The sequence below is a fragment of the Furipterus horrens genome, unplaced genomic scaffold (assembly GCF_987537825.1).
Source record: "Furipterus horrens unplaced genomic scaffold, mFurHor1.1.pri manual_scaffold_7, whole genome shotgun sequence".
NCBI classification, from domain to species: Eukaryota; Metazoa; Chordata; class Mammalia; order Chiroptera; family Furipteridae; genus Furipterus; species Furipterus horrens.
Window position 1 is genome coordinate 92,097,587 of NW_028327177.1, and position 24,333 is coordinate 92,121,919.

General features: G+C 35.7%; 1 protein-coding gene across 1 annotated transcript in view; it reads left to right on the top strand.

Annotated features, from left to right (window-relative positions):
- Window positions 1-24,333, top strand: part of CFAP20DC (CFAP20 domain containing) — a 254,456-nt gene that overhangs the window by 69,491 nt on the left and 160,632 nt on the right. Inside the window, exon 5 of the mRNA XM_090282941.1 lies at window positions 15,965-16,079. Within this exon, the coding sequence (XP_090139067.1) occupies window positions 15,965-16,079 (115 nt within the window). The remainder of the gene's footprint in view (window positions 1-15,964; window positions 16,080-24,333) is intronic.

The following is a 24,333-nucleotide window of genomic DNA, read 5'->3' on the forward strand; positions in this document are numbered from 1 at the left end:
TGACTGCAAGCAGGTGCGAGGGATTTTTTAAGGTTGATGGGAATGGAATGTTCACCAACTGAATTCTGGTGATCTTTGCAAACTCCTTAAACATTCTAAAAATGAATACTAAAATGGTATTTATGGCATGTAAATTATACCTCAATAAAACTGTTTTTAGAAAGGGGATCAGATGATATTTAGAGAAGATTTCAAGAGACCAGTAATTAATTTAAAAGCATATATGTGAAATATGCATTGAAATGAACATTAACAATTTTTAAAAGGGCTGCATTGTGTTTTAATAAGTACATGAAAGTGTATCAAGTTCAGAATTACTGATATTTTTTTGTTAAGGATAAAAAGAATGCTCAGTGAACTTAAACTTCAGCTGAAGGAATGCAGGAAAAATTAATGAAATAAAATTACCTTTGGTGATTGTAAAGCATAAGAATGAATGTGTAAGGAAGACCTTATACATGGAACCTCATTCTATATGATTTTAAATTTCAACACTTAAATATACTATTTTGTAAACTTACTGTTACTTGTAATTATTCCAACAGTTATTTGGTAGCATCAGTGAAGATGTGCACACAAATCTGGTTCTCTTTTTTTAGGCCATGATAAAAAAATAAATACCATTTTGGTTTTAAGAACAAATAATTCTAGTAAATGAATCAAATTATCAGAAGTCTGACATCAGTTTTGCAAGTTCATTTTAACCTGAAATGAACATTCACAAATGGTTGTAAATGATTGTACATATGGAAGAAAAGTGAATAGGTAATCTGAACAAATGAATTTATCTATACTCTTGGATGGTTTTTACCATTTATTCAAAATACTCACTGAGGTTGCCATTGTGAAAAAAAAATTGTCAATCAAAGATAAAGATATAAAAGTGAATTGAAAATTGAATTGTAAAGTAATTTTACTTTCAAATGGTTTGCAAATGTAGATGTTAAGTTTGGAATGAATGTCATTAATGACCATAGCTGTGAGAGTTATACACCTGCTGATCACTAGAATATTATAATAAATGAGGTTGATTTTTCTGTTGACTACCCCATTTTTTCTCAACATGGTCTCATTACTTTTTCTATCACATTGCTGACCCTTAGCTATAAAATGCTCACAGATATAAAAATGTGTTAACTCATATATGATTTTTTAAAATGTATCTTTAAGTGCAGGAGTAGTAATGCCAGTGTTGCTTATCTTTTTCTGCTTTGTTAGGTCACAGGAGATTTTAATGGTGAAAATCAAGCCTATAACAAGTGAAGAGCATTTTTTACAAGCAGCCTTCCTTACAGCAACTAAATTGTCCCCAAAAAAGCACATAAGCATAATGAATCTTTTAAGTAGTCACACATATGCATTTATATTCTCTCTCTCATGAATGACTAATTTTATTTTATTTTTCTAAGGAGCAATTCAGCTTACTTTCAGAACGATTTAAGCTTAGCACATGATTTTGTTTTCCCTCCAAAACCAACTCATCTTAATTATGAGGTAGGGAAGGTTTGCATATTTATTTTTGCAAAGACAGTAGAATAAATCCTCATCACCATATGAATGGCTTAGTCCTGATACCTCTGTCCTAAATTGGGCACAGGATCATTTAGAAATTCATCCAGCTGTCAGAGCCATAATGGTTAGATTTAACTGAGAACTATTTTATGCACACCAAAACCTGGCCTCCTGAGGGCAAAGACGTGCCATGCGCTCACTGGGAGCCTTACAGCTCAGGAGGCCCACCTCTTTTAATATTTGTTGAATTATATTAAAAGATCAACTATAGAGAGCTAACAAATCATTCTTTTGAATTTTCACACAGTCCTGAGGAGTATTCTGCCTGGAATCCTCTTCATCCAGATATCTGCATGGTTCCAACCTTTGCTTCATTCAACTCATTGCTCAAATGGAACCTTCTCTGCAAGACCATTTCTAACTACATTTCCTAAAATAACACTTCCCACTCCATCTCTCTCTGTTGTCTTGCTATACTTTATTGTTCTTCATAGTCATTAATGAGAGTTGACATATTACATTTGTACTTGTTTATTACTATTTTCCCTCATTAAAACACATGCTTCATGAGGACAGGAACTTATTTTATTCAGCGTGATATCCCAGTATCTACTTTTATGTTTGGCATTAAGAAGGTGCTCAATAAATAGATGATTCAATATTATCACTTCAGTAGGGATTCAACAAAGGCAGTTCAGCAAATACTCTGCAATTAATTAGAAAGGTATAACTGTGTGAGAGTACTGTGGTAACCAGAATGTGGTCTTGTTACAGAGTGAAGTGTAAAACCCAACAACTAGTATTGAAAACAGATCTTTATTTACAATATTCCAACCTGGGGAGGGCAGTGAACACTTCAGCTCAGAGCGCTGTTCTCCCACGGGACCCAGTACTTCCCTTGCTCCCCAAAAGGCTAGAAGCCAAAGACATGCCCAGAAATTCCCCATCCCTTATCTGTCAGCTGTCTCCTTCAAGATCTGGGGTACAATGTCATCCGCCTCTGTATAACAGTCCAGGAAAACATGTGCTGTATTGCACTGGATTGTGCATGGTTCTCTTTTTGCCCTTTCAAAGCCGCATTGTATTCTCCTCCAAAATGCCTGCCGCCTTATTTTTAAATTCATGACCACAGTCTGTGATGCAGTGGGCATGGTAATCAGTTCTGACTACTCACAGAACCTTGCGCAGGCTCTGTATGCTCTTTCCTCACTATTTCTTAGTCAAAAACCCCTCCCATCTGTTTGGGGCCTTGGAAGAACCAAACCTATTTGCATAACTAAGATGCTAGCTACCAGCCATAGTTATGCAAAGGCATCTTAAAAGCTGTTCCCTTCTCCCCATCCCCCAACCCACAGGCTCTGGGGGTTTTGGGGGACCCCCACTCTGTAACAGTCTCAGCCCTCAGGAAGCTTACAGACTAGAAGAGACATTGTAGACAACAGCCTACAGTAATACCCATACATGTTTACCAAGACTTACTGTGGCAGGATGAAAGATGTCATGGTCCACAACCCCACCCACCCCACTTTTTAGTATGGAGGTTGGGCCACTAATAGAGGATTATGTAGGCATTTGTGAGCCACTCAAATTTTAGTTATTAGAATACTTAAGGCCAAAAACATGCAGAGTTCACTAAACTATCCACAGCGACCTAAGTTGACGGTGGGCAGTACTCACATAGAACTTTCTGTGTGCCAGGTAATCTCTAAGCACTTCTTACATACATACACTTATGTAGTGCTCACAACAACCCTAGAGTACTATTATTTTCCACATTTTACTGAAGAAACTAAGCCACAAAAGGTTAGGTGACTTGCCCAGTGTCACACAGCTAAGCAGTGGTAAAGCCAGAATTTGAACCCAGAAAATCTAGCTTTAAAACTATTACTGTTAGCCATTATGGCATATTTCCACACTTTTTGATAATGTCATAATAACAATTTATCACACACAAAAATAGCAATACTTGAAAACTACAATCAACTCAAGATGACAACACGGATGATGAATTTGTAATAAATTGTCCTTCCCCCAAATTGCAGAAATCTCACCTCTCTTGTACCTGTACGTGCACAGACTAGGAATTTTATAAATTGCCAAGCCTTTCAGGGCAGTCAGACTTTTTTGTGTGAAATTCAGAATGAAAAACTTTTAAATCCTAAAATGGACTTTGAAATACCAAATTCTGGTAATTCTTTTAAACTCGGTTAGAATGTTACTAGCAAGTGGTGTAACTGAGCTATATGGGATTGCATGTTATTCAGCCATGAAAACAAAGAAAAAGATTTGCATATCTACATTAGATTATGGCCCATAAAGTGGACTATAGTTACTGACCTAGAACACAAAGGGGGAATGGAAGAACTTCAGTAATAAAGGCCAAAAAATCTGCTGTGAGGAGTAAAAAAAAAAAAAAAAGATGTGATTATTTTTTATTTGCAAATCTGAGTTGTTTTCAAGAAGGAGGTGGCATTTCAACCCAAACTGTGATGGATGAATATAATTTCAGGAGGTATAATGAAAGAAGGGGGTTTCCAAAGGAAATGCATAAGCAAAGGCACAAGAGTGCAAAAGGATGGAGTATGTTTAAATAGCAGCAAGCATGATAGTATTGTCATTGTGGAATTTTATTCCAGTGTCCCATGTCAAATCCTCTGGGTCCACCTCTGATATCAGTTGCAGATAAAGTGGACAACTTGGTGTGAGCTTGCTTGGATAAAGTCCTATATCAAGTACCACCCAGGGAGGCTGCTCTACCCACAGATGAGCACAGCCTAGAAATACTGGAGCATTAAGGACCCCAGAGGCAACCCTTAACCATTGGGCATTGGGAGTAAGTGGTTATATGCTCCCCTCTCCCACTTTTCAGGTGGACAATTCTGAGAGATGTCTGTACATGTCTCCAGATATCCTGGTGGAATGGAGACCCACAGCGGTGTCGTTGATCGTGTGCCCTTATCGTGGCTTTTCCTTTTTTGGTTATCTTACTCTCCCTGCTACCTCATTCCTGCTTCATGGAATCCCCTCTCCAATAAAATCCCCATGCCTATGTCTTTTTCTCAGACTCTGCTTTTGAGGGTTTGCTTCTTAAAGAGACTGCACAACAGAACTAGGTACATGAGATAGCTCCAAGAATTGGACTGTCAAACAGACTCACAAGGATCAGAGATCTTAGCCAGTATTGAAGCACATGTAAGGCAGAAAGAGACTACCATTGCAGCTCTCCAGTCCTTTCTAAATGCCATTTTGCCCAGATTTAACAAATGACTTTTCTAAGCAATATAGGTATACCTCCTTGTTTTATTCATCTTTGCAGATATTGTATTTTTTACAAATTGAATGCAAGACTGCCCCCCACCAGTGAAAAGGTTACGACTTGATGAAGACTCAGATGATGATTAACATTTCATAGAAATAAAGTATTTTTAAATAAGATATAAACATTTTTTAGACATAATGTTATTGCACACAATAGACTACAGTGTAATGTAAATATACCTTCTATATACACTTGGGACCAAAAAATTTGTGTGACTTGCTTTATCACAATATTTACTTTACTACTGTGGTCTAGAACCAAACGTACAATATGTCCAAGGTATGCCTGTACCTGAAAGAGCAGTACCTGAGAGAGAGCATCACTAACCCAAAGGGAGCTATTACATTTATAGCTTATGTGACATTTTCAAGGGAGCCATGACTCAATAGTTCAGTTTCCCCATCTATAAAATAGAGAATGAGGATCCTAGCTGCAGGGTAGAATTGTTCTGAGACTTAATAAAATAATGTCTATAAAATGTGCTTAAAAAAAAAGCTAAAGAATGGAAATCATACTGGGTTGATTTCTATGCCTCAGCTACTTCCGTAGTATTGTGCTACTAAGGCATTGATTGAATGTTAGTTCAATTAATTAATAAAACAGGAGGAGACAACTACCTCAAAACTAGAGACAACCAGAAGTTCCAGGAAATCAAGCTGCATTAAAGTCCAAAAAACAAAGGTATAAAGAAAAATACTCATCCAGAGAGGTAGGAGGGGTGGATCCAGGGTGGAGAAGATGCAGTGTGGTGGTGGCAGCAGCGGCTACAGCATCAGACCAGTGGAAAGCACAGTCACACATTTTTAAAAGTGGGGAGGGACACCTGGGGAGCATTCCCAGCTCCTCACCAGACCAAGCAGCTCACAGTCCCAGCATCAGGGAAAATCAAGCCTCGTTGCTTCTGACTGTGCAAACCAGTGGGGGTTGGGGCAGAGGAAGAAACTGCCGGTCTCTCAGCAGAGTCTGCTTGTTTAAAGGGCCCCCACTCCTAGAATGTCCGCAGACCTACCCACTCTGGGAACGACAGCCAGGGCAACAGCTAGAGAGGCGCCAGTCCCATACAGAAGTGGGAGAAGAAGTGCCTGGAAAAGGGGCAAGTGCTGCACAACTGGCATTGTTCCCTCTCTGACCCTTCCCCCACATACAGCGCCACAATGTGGTGAAACAAGTCACCCTGTACTGAATCCCTAAGGCTCCACCCCTTACAACGTAACAGGAGTGACAGCTCTACCTAAGACACAGAGGCAAACAAACACAAACACAGGGGCCTGTCAGAATGAGGAGACAGAGAAGTATGGCCCAAAAGGGGGAACGAATCAAGGTTCCAGTGGGAGAACTAAGCAATGAGGAGATAGCCAACCTAACAGATGCAGAATTCAAAACAGTGGTGATAAAGATGCTCACAGGCTTGACAGATATGCTTGAGTATGGCAAATGCATAAGGGAAGAAGCGAAGGCTATGCTAAGTGAAACAAAGGAAAATCCACACAAAACCAAGGGTGAAGGGAAGGAAACTGGGGTTCAAATCAATGCTTTGGAATATAAGGAAGAATAAAACAGTCAACTGGTATAGAATAAGGAAACAAGAATTGAAAACAATGAGGAGAGACTTAGGAATCTCTGGGACAACTTTAAACGTGCCAACATCTGAATCATAGGGGTGCCAGAAGGAGAAGAGGAAGAGCAAGAAATTGAAAGCTTATGTGAAAAAAATAACGAAGGAAAACTTCCCAAATTTGGTGAAGAAAATAGACATACAAGTCCAGGAAGCACAGAGTTCCTAACAAGCTACACCGAGGAGGACCACACCAAGACACATCATAATTAAAATGCCAAAGCTTCAAGATAAAGAGAGAATCTTAAAAGCAGCAAGAGAAAAGCAGAGAGTTACCTACAAAGGGGTGCCTATAAGATTATCAGCTGATTTCTGAAAAGAAACTTTGCAAGCAAGAAGGAACTGGCCAGAAGTATTCAATGTGATGAAAGGCAAGGACCTACAACCAAGATTACTCTACCCAGCAAAGCTATCATTTAAAATGGAGGGGCAGATGAAGTGCTTCCCAGACACAGTAAAGCTAAAAGAGTTCATTATCACCAAGCCATTATTGTATGAAATGTTAAACGGACTTCTTAAAGAAAAAGAAGATCAAAACTATAAACACTAAAATGACAAAAAAAACTCAACAACCGAATCTAAAAAATAAAAACAAAATCCAACTAAGCAAACCAGAATAGGAACAGAATCATAGGTATAGGGATCATTTGGAGGGTTATCAACTGGGAGGGGGAAGGGGGAGAAATGGGGAAATGGTGCAGGGATTAAGAAACATAATTGGTTGGTACGAAATAGACAGAGGCGAGTTAAGAATAATATAGGAAAGAGTGAAGCCAAAGAATTTCTTTGTACAACCCATGGGCCTGAACTAAGGGGGGTGGGATTTTAGGGGGAAGGAGGCTACTGGGCAGAGGGGAGCAAAAGGGAAAAAAATTGGACAACTCTAACAACATAATCAATAAAATATACTTAAAAAATACTTTTTGGTAATCTACCTGTAAAGCAAAGATCTTTTGTATTAAAATATTTACCATGTTTCAAAAAATAATAAAAATAAAATAAGACAGGAGGAAAATTTAAAAAGGTGACCATTAAGGGGAGCAGTTCCTAGTGATGATGGACTAGAAAATGGGACTATTCATGTAAGTTGCTAAAATGGAATAGAAGTATTGGTTGTCATAATAGAAGAGGTTTAGGTTTAGATTAATTTTATTCTCTGTGTGTATACAAGGTATGTCCAGAAGTTATTCAGCAATGTTATATGAAAATAGAGACATTTATTGAAGAAGATACAAGATACAAGGAACATTGTACCTAGGACAATGACTCCTCAGTCCTCTTCAAAGTAGGCACCTTGGGACTTTGCATAGTTCTTCCAATTGCCATCAGCTGCCCTGTTGTATTTTCCTGAATCTCATCTATGGTCTGAAATCTCTTCCCTTTCAAAGGTGATTTTAGTTTTAGGAAAAGCCAGAAGTTGCAGGGCACCAAATCTGGGCTGTAGTGGGACTGAGTCACCTGGGTGGTTTGATGTTTCACAAAAAAATCCTGTAGGAGATGTGATGGATGAGCGGGCACGTTGTCATGATGAAGCTGCCAAACACCTGCTGCCCACAGCTTCGACCTTCTGAGTCATCCAATAGTTTCCGTGGAGGAGTATTTAAGCTTCACACAAAGTTTGATGCAGATCCATTGCTCTATTCAGTCATTCTGAATGCAACAGCCACACACGCTCACTCAATGGCATCTTCTGCTGCAACGGACTAGTCAGCGAAGTGGTCATTGTTTACACATGCACGTTCCAGGCCACTGTCTTTCACTGCCAGGTTACATGGATATTGCACAAACCATTCTCATGATATTAACAACGGCTAGACTTTTTCTGGATAGCGCTCATATTTGAAATCACCAGAATGGTGGCATAGGAGGAAATTGTGACAAAATGCTAAATTGCCCAGAAAGATGAAGGAATGGCCTAAAAATCAATAGATGAAAGAGCAGTATTGAAAAGACTCAAGGGAAAGTAGATTTTAATGTTTTAAAAAATATAAATGTTAGTATCAAAGAAGTGTAAGTGCACATAAACCCTCACCAGTCATGCTGTCATATAGTGTCTTATTACATTGTTTTTTAAAGAGGATACTTTACAAAGTATGTTCTCTGACCACAATGGGATTAAATTAGAAATCAACAGCAATGCAATATATAGAAAAGACTGTACTGTTTGGAAATTAAACAGCGCACTTTTAAGTAACCCGATTCAAAGAAGAAGTTATATGGGAAATTAGAAAATATTTCAAACTGAGTGAAAATTAAGATACAACACATTAGAATTTGTGGAATGCAGGTAACATAATGCTTAGAGAAAATCTTATAGTTTTAAGAGAGTTTAAAATTAATTATCTAATTTTTCATACTAAGAAGCTGGGATGGGGGAGCAGGGCAAGTTAAACCCAAAGCAAGTAGAAGGAAAGAAATAATAAAAATAAAATCTGGAATCAATACAATTTAAAACAAAGAATAGAGAAATTTCACAAAGCCAAAAGTTGTTTCTTTAAAAAGATAAATATGGCATACCATAGCAGGATTGATTAATAAAAAGAAGTTACAAAAAGTGTCAGGAATGAGAAAGAGGATATCCCTACAGATCGTATTGATGTTAAAGAGATAATAAAGAAGAAAATATGAATAATTTTATGGCAGTAAACTCAGCAACTTTAAATGAAAACCACAATTTACCAAAACTGAAACAAGAAAAATTAGAAATTTGAATAGCCCTATAATTTATTAAAGAATTGAATATAACCAAAATCTTCCCACAAAAAAAATTCAGACTTAAGTGAATTCTACTAATATTTAAAGAATAGCTAGCACCACTGTAAACAAATTTTCAGAGAACAGAGAAGGAGTAAACACTCTCCAGATCACTTTATGGGACTAGCTTCATCCTGTTGTCAAACCCTGACATAAATAGTACAAGAAAATTACAAACCAGTGTTCCCCATGAACATGGGTGTAAAAACCCTCAACAAAAATGCTAGCACAATTGAAATTTATGTCAAGAATACAAGTCTGGTTTCACATATGAAAATAAATCAGTATTATTTAACATATGGACAGACTAAAGAAAAACAGTAGGGTTACCTCAATTAGTACAGAAAAAAATCACTTGACAACATATCACACTCTTTCATGATTAAAAAACAAAAAACAAAACAAAAAATGGAAGAAAACATTCTCAATCTGATCAAGGAGACTTTCATATAACAGCATATTTAGTAGAAACATACTGAACACTTTCCCCCTATTATGAGGAACAAGGCAAGGTTTGTACTCTCCCACTTCTATTGAGTATATGCTGGGGGTCCTACCTGGTACAGTAATGTGAGAAAAAGAAAGAAAAGGTATAAATATTTGAAAAAAGTAGGAGTAAAAGTCTTTATTCACTGAAGATGTGATTATGTAGATAATCTTTATGAACCTACAAAACAACTACTAGCATTCAGGTGTGAATTAAGCAAGGTCACATGAAATGAGGTATATATACACAAATCAATGGTATTTCTATGTGCCAGTAGCATTTGGCTGGTAATTGATATTTTCAGGTTCTTTTTCATCATGTCAGAAAACAAAATACTTAGGGATAAATTTAACAAAAGTTGTGCAAGACTTCTAAATTGAAAAAAGTAAAACATTGTGAAAGAAACTAAACAAGGACTAAGTAAACAGAGAGGTATATATCATGTAGGTTGATTGGGAGACTCAGTGTTGTTCTCCCCAAATTGATCTATAGATTCAACACAATTCAAGTTAAACTCACAACTTTTTAAATAGAAAATGATAAGTGGATTTTAAAACATATATGGAAAAGCAAGGACCAAACAAACCTTGAACGAAGCCAAGTTGAAGATTTTCTTTAAACTGGTTTTAAGACTTATTGTAAATCTACAATAATCAGAGCAATCTGACATTGGTGGTAGAAAGGACAAATGGATAAATAAAACAAATGGATCGATAGAGTCCAGAAATAGATCCATACATATGTATGTATAGTTAATTGAATTTCAACAAAGCACCCAACGCATTTCAATGAGGAAGGAAAGTCTCTTAACAAGTGGTGCTGAGAAGATTCGATAAACATACAGAAAGAAGTAGACCCACACCCACAACTACCTCTCACAAACACAGAAATTTATTAGGGATAGGTCATAGACTAAATGTAAAAGCCAAAACTAAAAAGATCTAGAAAGAAATATAGTAAAGTATTTTTGCAACTTTTGGCTAGGCAAAGATCTTTTTAGGACATGAAAATCAAAAACTTCTGCTAATCAAAATACAACATTAATCAATAAGCTAATCTAGATAAAGCATATGAGTTTGTGTACTATTCTTAATACTTCTCCCTAAGTTAGAAATTATTTCCACAAAGAAGGTTAAAAAAGATACCATTAATATAATAGGTAAGAAAATATTCACAACACATATAATGACAACATGTATTCAAAATATATAAAGAAGTCATACAGACTTCCGGCCAAGATGGAGGTGTAGATAGACATGCTGCGTCTCTGTCACAACTAAGAAGGAATTTACAGCCACTTCAAAACTAAAAAAAAAAAACCCAGAAAATCAAAACTATAGGGCAGTTCAGCGAAAAAAGAAAGAATATTCAGCCAGAAAGGTAGGAGGGTGGAGCCAGGACAGAGAGGAGATGCGGATCTGCAGCAGCAGCTGCGGGGGCAAAGCTTGGCAGCAGCAACAGGACTGGTAACAGCAGCGGCGGCATAGGGACTGTAGCTGCAGCAAAAAACACAGTCATATATTTTAAACCTGGGAGGCGATCCCAGCCCCACACCAGACCATGCAGCGCATGGTTCCAGTGCTGTGTAAAATAGAGCCACATTGCTTCTGACTGTGAAAGCTATTGGGGGTTGGGACGGAGGAAGAAACTGCTGGTCTCTCAGCAGTGTCCACGTGTTTAGTACAGGAAGAGGGAGAAGTGCCTGGAAAGGGGGCGAGTACTGAGCAAGCAGTGTTGTTCCCTCTCAGACCCCTCCCTCACATGCAGCGCCACAACACAGTTAAATGGGTCACCAGCACTGATGAATACCTAAGGCTCTGCCCCTTTATAACTTAAAATACAGCTCTTCCTAAGACACAGAAGCAACCACAGGAAGCTGTCAAGATGAGGAGACAGAAAAATACAGCTCAAAAGAGAAGGCAGATCAAGGTTCCAATGGGAGAACTAAGTGATGAGGAGACAGTGAACCTAACAGACAGAGATAGTCAACCTAACAGATGCACAGTTCAAAGTACTGGTGATAAAGATGCACACAGACTTGACAGAAAAGACTAAGCATGACAGGTAAGAAATGAAGGCTAGACTAAGTGAAATGAAGGAAAATCCACACGGAACTAGTGGTGAAGGAAAGGGCCCAGGGTTCAAATCAATTAATTGGAGCTTAAGGAAGAAATAAACAGTCAACCAGTACAGAAGGAGGAAACATGAATTTTTTAAAGTGAGGAGAGGCTTAGGAACATCTGGGATAGCTTTAAATGTACCAACATCCAAATCATAGGGGTGCCAGAAGGAGAAGAGGAAGAGCAAGAAATTGAAAAATTATGTGAAAAAACAATGAAGGACATATGGATCCAGGAAGCACAGAGAGTCCCAAACAAACTAGATCCAGGGAGGACCACACCAAGACACATCATAATTAAAATGCCAAAAGTTAATTAAGAGAAGAAGAGAATTACCTACAAAAGGGGTCCCTATAAGACTATCAGCTGATTTCTCAAAAGAAACTTTGCAGGCAAGAAGGGACTGGCAGGAAATATTGAAAATGATGAGAGGCAAGGACCTACAACCAAGATTTCTCTATCCAGCAAAGCTGTCATTTGGAATGGAAGGGCAGATAATGTGCTTCCCAGACAAGATAAAGCTAAAGGAGTTCATCATCACCAAGCCATTATTATATGAAAGGTTAAAGGGACTTACTTAAGAAAAAGAGGATCAAAATTATGAACATTAAAATGACAACAGACTCACAACTATCAACAACAGAAGCTAAAACAAACAAAGCAGACAACAATAGTAGGAACAGAATGATAGGAACGTGGGGGGTGGTGTCAGCTGGGAGGGAGAAGGGAGAAGGAGGGAAATGGGGCAGGAATTAAGAAGCATAGTAGGAGGGTGCAGAATAGACGGGGATATTGAGAAGAGCTATATGCATGACCCATGGACACGGACTAACGGGGGTGGGACTACTGGAAGGAGGGGTTTGCTGGGTGGAGGGGAACAAAGGGAGAAGAAATTGGGACAGCCGTGACAGCATAATCAATAAATCATAGAAAAAAACTCATACAATTACAAAAAGGAAACAACCCAATAAAAGACATAACAGACTCTTCACAAGATACACTAGTAAATACATGTAAGAGCTCAATGTCATTATTCATAAGAGAAACACAAATAAAATCACAATGATACTCATTTTTACCCACTAGACTTGGCTAACAATGAAGTCTGATAGCACCAAAAGTTAGTGAGGATGTGTAATCAATGAAATGACTTTGGAGAACTGTTTTTATAAAGTTATACATATATCTTCCCCAATGACTCAGGAATTCCATTTCTAATTATCAAGAGAATAAATATACACATCAGTAAGAGGACTCTACAAGAATATTCTTACAGGTTTTCTTCAGAAACCAGTACTGGAAACAAACGTACATCAATAAGAAAATAGGTAAATGAATTGTTATATAGGTATACAAGACTCAGAGAATTTTAAAACACCATTGATATATGCTACATTATGTTTTGGGATGAATTTCAAGAACATAAAGTTATAAGTGAAAGAAGCCGGTCAAAGAAGAATATATTCTACACCATTCCATATATAAGAAGTTCAAGAACAGACAAAACTTGGCCATGATGAGAGAAATCGGGAGTGAGGATTGACTAGAAGAGGCAAGAAGGCAACTTTCTAGGGTGATGAAAATATTTTATATTCTGATTGCAGTTGTGACTACATGTGTGTATAATTTGTCAAAACACATGAGATTGTACACTAAAGTTTGCATTTCAGTTACTCAAATTTTACTCCAATAAAGAAATAAACATGAACATAACTTTTTATGATAGCCATTCATCATGCAGGGTAGAATGTAGACTCTCTAATGTCTTCCTGTCATGAACAATGAAATTTTAAATCCCTTACCTTGACATAAAGACCATGCATGATTTGGCTTCTGCCTACCCTTTCTGCTTCATGTCCCTCCCTTACCTTCTAGGTGCTACCCCTGCTGCCTTTCCTGTCTAAAGTAGGTCATTTCTTGATCTTTTCTAGTCCATTCCCTTGTTTGTTTTCTTCATTGCATTTATGATACTTGCATTTATTTTCTCTCTTCATACTTTTTCAGCTGCCTTTTTCCACTAAAAGTAGAAGCTCCAGGAGGGTAGCAACCCTGCCTTTTCTTACTATTGTATTTCCCAGTGTATTTTACCAGGTGATTGCCTGGTTCAGTGGGTTCAGCGAGTATTTGTTGAACATGTGAATGAATGAAGGAAGGAATGAACAAATGTTTTTATTGTTCCATATATTGAGAAGTGGTAGTATACTCAAATGTTTCTGGTTTGGAGTTTGGTCCTTAACTAATTCAAATAAAAGCTATATAGTCTTATTCCTACAAGTAAAGCAAACCTTTAATAAAACTGTGTCTCAAAGGAGTTTTTGGTTGATGCAACCAAACTTTTTGTTTGAGGCAAGGGAACTTTATTTCCCCTTTTCCTTTCCAGAATCTTACTTGTATAGTCTTTTCTTCTGCTTTCTAATCAGAGCTTCTTATGAGAGACCTGATAAAATTACTTCTGATAATGTTTTCCAAATATATTTGATCCTGTACTCTATTGGTAAAATATTTGAACACACTAAGCATATAAGTACATTTATTTATTTCAAAAATATATAAATGTATTGCTGTACTACTGTTTAATGAAAGTGTTCAGAAAGAATATTTTTAAAGGGTGGAACATTTTAAATATTTTTCTTCTGCATTTCAGTGAATGGTTGCATACCACCCTCTTCTCTATGTGCTCATCCCACTTTGAGCACACCGCTTTGAGGCAAATATTATACTACATTTACTTATACATCTAAGTATAAAACTACAGTAGTGTTAACACTCTTGCATTTTAAACTTACCACTAACTAGAATTGAAAGAATTTATTGCTTTTTATTTTTATTATCTTTAATTGTTACCCAAGGATATGTTTTTATTGATTTTAGAAAGAGGGAAAAGGGGGGAGAGGGGGAGGAAGAGAGAGAGAAACAGCAATGCTAGAGAGAGAACTGTTGATCAGTTGCATCTCGTACATGCCCCATTTGGCAATCAAACCTGCATTCTTTTGGTGTTTGGGATGATGCTCCAACCAACTGAGCCACTTGGTGAGGGAGAATTTATTGCTTTTTAAATGAATTTATGGCATAAAGTTTAGGTGGGGTAGAATTTTTAGCTTTATGGGCATACTATGAATTTATCTCATCTAATTTTTACAGTACTTATTCTTAAACTTGTTCAATGATAGCTTTTACAGGAAAACATAGATTATTGTAGAGGAAATAAAATGATTAGAAAACTGGGCAGGGGAAGCAAGAAAGCTATAGAAAAGTTATGTTGATTTTTAAAATAGTTAATTACACTATAAATATTGGTAGCACTGTATTTGAATGAAATATTGTGTCCTTGGGGGATTGCTAATTATAGAAAATTAGCATTTGGTACATGTAGACAAGGTTGCTAAAAATCGGGAAAAAATAACTATTCTCCAATAAAAGATAGTCTTTCAAGAAATATCAATTCTGTGATATAGCAGTCTGAGACAGGTTTGGAGATATTGAGCCTGCTCTGTTACCTCTGAGACCTAAAGGAGGTAGAGCATAAAAATGAGCCTCTATCAATTTGAAGCAAACCTAATCTTTGTGATCATAGCTGTGGTCTGAATCTTTAAAGATGTTCAAATTCAGTGTCCTTGGTATCACTGCGGTTTGACCTGATAGTGAGCAGTATCTTTGTGTATTATAATTCTGGTTCGAAGGTATGTGCTTAAGAAGTGAAACCGACAGTCTCTAAGCAAACTAACAGCCTATATAAAATGACAGGTGCATTTTTAGGGGAAAAAATCCCATAATGTTTTCCTATTTAGTAGGTGACAGTATGTCCCAAGATAACACATGCTTAAGAGGCTGGAACAAGCATGGTTATTAAAGCCCTGCAGTTTCTCAGTTCATACAAATTGAATTTTTTTCTTAGGCTGGAAGACTGGAAATCTGGTATAAAGTACTGAAATAAATTAGCATATTAAGTGAATTTATACATTCAAGCTTGTGAGCACTTTGAATTTAAGGAAGAAGTTTTATTACTTCTTGAAAGATAAAAGGCAATTCTTAAATTCTTTGTTTGATCTCACTCTTGGAAAGGGCCTATGTAATAAATTATATCATTCTGATGATTATCCAAAGATGTAGTTATTATATTGATGGAAATCTTTCTTCTTTTCTCTTTCTTTTTTCAGAATTACTGATTTAGGGAATATCAAAAGAAGACTGTACTTATCAACAGTCCATAAAGAACTGTCTTCAACCCCTCTTCATGCAAAAATCCCACTCTTCATGATCAAGCGTAAAATTGTAAGTGTCATATGAATATTGCTTAAAATATTAAATTTGATTCAGCAAATATTAATCATGTGCCTAGTGTGTATATAAGGCACTTTGTTAAGTACTACAGTGATATAAAAATGAATAAAGTTATGCTTTTTCTTTCTCTCAATGAAAATGTTTAAAATCTAGTAGGTAGGAAATTATAATTATTTGAATATCAGAAATACCACAAAAAAAAAAAACCCACTATTATGGAAAGCACAGTAGAGAGGGAAGGTGCTATTAGTACTATGAAAGGGAAAGAAATCCATCTGATTTCAGGATAAGGAAAGGCTGCATGAAAAATACAGCATTTAGCATGAACTTTGAAGGACTATACAATTCTAACAGGTAGAAATGGGAAGCCAGGCATTCCAAGCAGAATGTTCAGCATGGAGACTGGGAAGTGGTACATATCTGGAGAACAAAGGATGACTGCTATCATTGTTGTCAGATTTTTTACAAATAGTTTTAAGGAAAATCAGTTTTACAATATAACAGCCTGGTATAGTTTGGGAGATTTTATGCCTATAATATAATCTCTGAGACCTAAAGCAGCATAAAATGTATGTGTAGATAAGCCATAAGTTCCAGGCCAAGAAACTTGGGCCTGGTATGACTGATTAGTCTTTGAAACTTCAGTCATTTTAAATATCTCTCTCATGACCAACATGCTTGTATACTACCTGTTCTAATATGTACTTAAGACTATCATTTAAAGCAACTCGCTTTTGGGGGTACTTAAATAAAGTTATTTCAGGAGAAAATTTTAACTACTTACCTAAATGCATGGATACAAATGTAAGGAATCAAGGCTTATGACAAATCAGGTAAATATTAAACCAACAAAGGAAACTAGTAAACCTCTAATAACTGGTTCTAAATTGTCTAACATTTAGGGAACTTCAAGAAAACACAGACAGAAAACTGAATAAAATTAAGAAAACAATACATGAACAAAATGAGAAGTTCAACAAAGAAGTAGAAATCTCAAAAAAATAAAACAAATTTTAGAGCAGAAAAATACAACAACTAAGCTGAAGCATTCAATAGAGAGCTTCAAAAGTAGATTCAACCATGCAGAAGTGGCCTGGAAGATAGGACAGTTGAAATTATTCAGTCTGAAAAAAGAAAAAGAATGAAATAAAGTGAAGAAAGCCTAATAGGAGTTATGGGACACAGTGACAGGAAACAATATGTGCTTTATGGCAATTCCAGAAATAGAAGAGAAAGAGAAAAGGACATAATATGTATTTAAAGCAATAATTCCTGAAAACTTTCCAAATTTGGGGCAAGAAACAGACATCCAGTTCCAAGAGGCTCAGAGAATTCCAAATAGGTATAACCTGAATAGAGCTGCACAGAGACACATCATAATTAAATTATAAGAAGTCAAAAAAAGAATTTTGAAAACAGCAAGAGAAAAGAGAGAAGTTACATACCAGAGAACCCCTATAAGACTCTCAACAGATTTCTCAAAATAAATTTTTCATGCCAGAGAGAATGTGGTGATATATTTAAACTATTGAAAAAAAAAAAAAAAAAACCACTGTCAACTAAAAATACTTTACCCAGCAAAGCCTGTTCTTCAGAAATAAAGGAGGGATAAAGACTTTTCTAAATAAACAAAAGCTGAGGGAATTCATTACTGTGATACCTGCCTGACAAGGAAGTTCTTTGAGTGGAAATGAAGGACACTAATTAACATAAAAACATAAGAAGGCAGTATAAAACTCACTGATAATGGTAAAAACATAGTCAGAGTTGGATTCTGTAATAGGGTAATGGTAGTACATAATTTATTTACAACTTTAGTTTAAAAGTTAAAAAACAAAGGTAGCAAAACATACATAATAACTACAATAATATGTTATTAGTTTCATAGGATAAAAATATGTAAATTATAACATCAATAACCTAAAATGTGATGGGAGAAGTGAAAGTGTAAAGCTTAAGAATTCTATTGAAGTTATTAGGTTAAAATAGGGTGCGGTAATTTTAGGATGTTTTATGTAAGCCTCAGGTAACCACACAACACACACACACACACACACACACACACACAAAATTATAGTCATCACACAAAAAAGCTTGAGAAAGAAGTCAAAGTGTACTTATACCATGAGACATCAAAATACTAATAAAGACAGCAAGATAAGAAAGAAGAAACAATCAGAAAACAATTAACAAAATGGCAATAGTAAGTCCTTACTTATCAATAATAACTTTAAACATTAATGGATTAAATTCTTCAATCAAAAGACAGAATAGCTGAAAAGATAAAAAACAAGATATAACACTATGCTTTCAACAAGACTCACTTTAGCCTTAAATACACAAACTGAGATTGAAGGGATGGAAAAAGCATTTCAAGCAAATAATAACCAAATTAAAATAGACTTCAAACTGAAAAAGAAAAAAGGTAAAAAAGAGACCAATGTGGTTATGATATAATGATAAATGAGACAATACATCAAGGACATATAATAAGTGCAACTACTTATGCACCCAACATTTGAGCACCTAAATACATAAAGCAAAATCTAACAGGGTTGGAAGGAGAAATAAACAGCAATACACTAAGAGTGGGAACTTTAATACCTCAATCTCAACAATCGGTAGATCATCTAGACAGAGAATCAATAAGAAAACAGCAGATTTGAACAACACTACAAACCAGTAGACCTATCATAGATGTATAGACCATTCTATCAACAACAGCAGAATGCACAATCTTCTCAAGTGCACATGGAACATTTTCTAGGATACATATGTTTGGCCACAAAACAAGTCTTAACAAATTCAAGAAGACTGATAATATACCAGTCATACTTCTGACCACAATGGTATGAAACTAGAAATCAATAACAAGAATAAAATTGAAAAATTCACACATACATGAAAATTAATAGCAGTCTCCTGAACAACCAACAAATCAAAGAAAAAATTAAAGAGCAAACAAAAATGGAAACACAACATACCAAAATGTATGGGATTCAGCAAGAGAAGCTGTAAAAGGGAAGTTCATAGCAATAAATGCCTTCCTTAAGAAAGAAAGATCCCAAATATAAAACATAACTGTGCTTTAAGGAACTAGAAACTGAAGAACAAATTGAGCCCAAAGTTAGCAGAAAGAAGGATATAGTAAAGGTTAGAGCAGAAATAAATCAAATAGAGAACAGTAAAATAATAGAAAAGATTAACCAAACTAAGAGTTGTTTTTGAAAAGATAAACAAAATTGACAAACCTTTGGCTAGATCAACCTTGGAAAAAAGAGAAGACCCAAATCAATGAAAATTTAAATGAAAAAGGAGATGTTACAACTGATACTATAGAAACACAAAGAATCATAAGAACTACTATGAACAACTCGTCGGCAGCCATCCGTCTCGAGAGACGATGGTGTAGCTTCTTAAAAGTCTATCTGCACCGCCGAGAATGGCTGTGCAGTCCGACTCGGGAGTGACACGGTATCTGTCTCCTCCCGTGTTGAATCGACATCTTGCGATGACGCTGGAGTGTCCTCTCCAGTGAAGCTGAAGCTACAGAGTCTGGGCAGGGTGATATGGAGGGTCTGCTGTTGCCCATGCAGCAGACCCCCCCTCTCTTCGCAGCTGAAGGGTCCAAGGGAAAGACGGAGTCAATACAGCTTGGCTTCAGGTGCGCCGCAGGAGTTGCCGGTGTTGACTACAACGTCAAACCGCCTTAGGGACTCCGGCTCCGGATTTTCTGTCGGGGTTTACTCCCTTAGCCTTTCCCCGGAAGAGGTATGCCACAAGGCAGTGGAGGTTTTTTGGAGTCAGAGTTTTCCTTCTCTGTATGAACAACTATACACCAACAAACTGGATAACCTAGAAGAAATGAAAAAATTCTTAAAAACATTCAAACTACCGAGACTAAATCAGGAAGAAATAGAAACTCTGAATAGACTAATTATTAGTGAGGGGATTGAGTTAGTAATGCAAAATCTTCCAACAAATAAAATCTTAGGCCAGATGGCTTCACCAGTGAATTTTACAGAATATTTAAAATATTAACACCAGTTCTTCTCAAAGTCTTCCAAAAATAGAAGAGGAGGCAACACTCCAAAGTCATTTTATGAGGCCAGCATCACCCTGATACCACAGTCAGAAAAATATGCTAGCAGAAAAGAAAAATACAGACCAATACCTCTGATGAATATATATGCAAAAATTCTCAATAAAATACTAGCAAACTGAATTTAGCACATTAAAAGGATCACTCACCATGATCAATGAGATTTATACCTGGGATGCAGGGATGCTTCAACATATACAAATCAGTGTGATATATCACATTAATAGAAAGAAAGAAAAATTATATAAGCATTTCAGAAGATTCAGAAAAAGCAGTTCTAGGTGTTTCACCATAAATATCTTTGCCACAATCATTTTCACCACATACAATTTTGTTACACGACTAATTGTAAGGCAATTTTGCTGTAAAAAATAAAATAATTGGTTGATAGTTTGATTTCATTTCTCTATTGACAAAGTTTTTGCAGTACTCCCATTTTTTATAGTAAATCAGTGTTAGCCAGATTGCATACTATAATTCATTGACAAAGTTTTCACAATACTTCCATGTTATATTATGTAAAACTTAGTTACATTGCATGCAATATTAGAAAATGATAACATCAGTTTTTGCAAATTTTTCAGTGAGTACAGTCATCCCTCCCACCCATCAAAACCTAAAGTTTACCAAGCTTTGTAAAATATGAAATAAGCATTTACTAATTCAGCCTTTGAGAGCATTTTATTTACTCTTTAGTTGGAAACTGATACCTCTCTTAATGAAGAAAAGCATTTTAGCAAAAAAGAAAAAGTGATATATGGAATAAGAAGACAAAACCAAGCAAAAAAAAAAAAAAAGTTTAATACTATGAATGAAAGATTTCAAAGATAATGTATTTTTATTTTTCACAATGAAGTATTTTTAAATTTAATAATCTTTTATTTCATTATGTCCTTCTTAATGTTCCTCTTTTATTTTTTGTTCTTTTATTTCTTATGGTGAAATTGCCTTATGGCAAGATAGATACGTAGCTAAATGTTTGTGGTGAAATGCTTGTGGCAAACATGCTTACAGCAAGGTTGTTTATGCCTAAACTACGGGACATGGAAAAAGCGTGACAAAATCAACATCTACTCATGATTAAAAAAACTCTTAACAAATTAGGTATAGAAGGAATGTACCTCGACATAATAAAAGTCATACTCAATATCATACTAATATCATACTCAATGGGGAAAGGTCAAAAGCTTTTCCTCTGAGATCAGGAACAACACAATGATGCCCACTATCACCACTCCTATTCAGCATAATACTGGAAGTCCTTGCCAGAGGAGTTAGGCAAGAAAAAGAAATAAAAGGCATTATAATTATAAAGGAAAAAGAAAAATTGTCTCTATTTGCACATGACATAATATTACACACAGAAAATCCTAAAAAATTTCATGAAAAAACTGTTAGATCTAGTCAACAAATTTAGTAAAGTTGCAGGATACAAAAATCACCTATAAAAATCAGTAGCATTTACATACTGTAAAAGAAATAAATCAATCTCATTTACAATAGCATCAAAAATAATAAAATAGGAATAAACTTAACGAAGGAGTTGAAAGATCTCTACTCTGAAAAATATAAGAAAATGATGAAAGAAATCAAAGAAAATACAAATAAATGAAAAGGTTTCTCATGTTCATGGATTAGAAGAATTAATATCTTAAAATATCTATATGCTAAAGAGCCGTCTATAGAACCAGTGCAATCCCTATCAAAATTCCAATGGCATTTTTTTTATAGAAGTAGAAAAAGACAATCCTAAAATTTATATGGAAACACACACACACAAACCCCTGAATAGGCAGAGCAATCCTGAGAAAAAACAGCAAAGGGGGGCCCTGGCTCTGGGTAGCCCATACAAAAATCAGGGCACATACAAAAATCAACCAATGAATACATAAATAAGTGGAACACATATTGATGTTTCTATTCTCTCTCTTCTCTCTCTCTCTCTCTCTCTCTCTCTCTCTCTCTCTCTCTCTCTCTCTCTCTCTCTCTCTCCCCCCCCCACTCCCCTCCCTCTCTCTCCCCCTCTTTCTCTCTCTAAAAAATAAACAGATAAATAAATTTAATTTTTTTAAAAAAAGAACAACAAAGCAGGAAGCATCATACTTCCTGATTTCAAGCTATACTAAAAACCTATAGTAATCAAGAAAGTACAGTACTGGCATAAAAACAAACAGGTAGATCAATAGAACATAATTTAGAGCCCAGAAATAAACCCAAGCATATACATCAACTAATGTTTGACAAGGGAACCAAGAATACACAATGAAATAAAGAGTCTCTTTGATAAATGGTGTGGGAAAACTGGGTATTCACATGTAAAAGAATGAAACTAGACTCCTATCATACACAGCTCACAAAAACTAACTTGAAATGGATTGAAGACTTAAATATAAGACCTGAAACTATGAAACTCTTAAAAGAAAATGTAGGAGAAAAGTCCCTTAACATGGGTCTTGGCATATGACACCTAGCTCATAAGCAACAAAATAGAAAACAAGTGGAACAGCGTCAAACAAAAAACCTCATGCACAGCAAAAGAAACAAGTCAACAAAGTGAAAAGACAACCTACAGAATAGGAAAAAATATTTGCAAACCATATATATGATAAGGAGTTAATATCCAAAACATAAAAAGAACTCATACAACTCAACAGCAAAAAAATAATACAAATAATACAATGTAATAATGAGCAAAATAACTTTATAGACTTTTTCAAAGACATGAAAGACCAACAGGCACATGAAAAGGTGCTCAACATCTCTAGTCATTAGGGTAATGGAAATCAAAACCACAGTGGGATATCAGTTCATGCTGGTTAGGATGGTCATCATCAAAAAGACAAGAGATAGCAAATGCTAGTAAGGATGTAGAGAAAAGGGAACCCTTGTATACTGTTGGTGAGATTGTAAATTTTTACAGGCACTATGGAAAATAGTGCAGAGAATCTGCAAAAAAATAAAAAGTAAAAATTCCATATGATCTAGTAGTAAGTATCACTTCTGGGAATATCTCTAAAAGAATTGAAAGACTAACTCAAAAGATATTTGCATTCCCTTATTTATAGCAGCATTATTTACAATAGCCAAGACATGGAAACAACCTAAGTTTTCATCAACAAATGAATGGATATAGATGCTGTGTGATATATGATATCATGTGTCATACATAAAATGGAATATTATTTGGCTATTAAAAAGTGAGGGAATCCTGCTATTTGCAACAACATTGATGAATATTAAGGGCATTATGTTAAGCAAAATATGTCAGACAAAGACCAATACTGTATGATCTCACTTTTATGTGGAATCTAAAATAACAACAATATTTATGGGAAAAAAAGAGAACAAATTTGTGCTTACCAAAGGCAGTGGGTTGGGGGAGGAAGAAATGAAGAAAGGTGGACAAAAGATGCAAACTTGCAAGTTAAAAGATAGAAAGTATTACGGATATAATGTACCACATAATGCCTATAGTTAATACTGCTGTATGATATATATGAGATTTGTTAAGAAAGTAAATTCTAACAGTTCTCATCAGAAGGAAAAAACGTTTTTTTCTTTTTTTGCTTTCTCTTTTAATTTATGTGAGATAATGGCTGTTAACTTATTACAATAATCATTTCATAATATATGTAAGTCAAACTATTATGCTGTACACCTTAAATGATACAATGATATATATCAATTATGTCTCAGTAAAACTGGAAAATAATAAAAAGGAAAATTTTATATGCCTTAAAGTTGGAAAACCAATGCAAATTTTCCAAAAATAGAATGTAACCATTAAAATAGACATACTGAGTCAGCTAGCTGGAGAGAAGGACCCACCAAAGAGCAACAGAATGACATGCAAAACCCAAGTACAATCAGATAGCCCAAATGAACAGCATAAAGGGAAAGCCAAGAGCATCAAGTTCAGGAGATCAAGGCAACTGCACCACTGAATCCCACAGGTCTCCTACCACAGAAGGTCGCAACATGAAGACAGGAAGTCAAAGCAGATCCATCTAAGAAGCAGAAACAAATAAGAAGAGTCACAAAAATTGGGAGACAAAGATACAACACCCCACCAAAAGGAAAGGAGGAATCTCCAAAAAGAGTGCTAAATGAAATAGAGGTAGGCAAACTAACAGACATGGAATT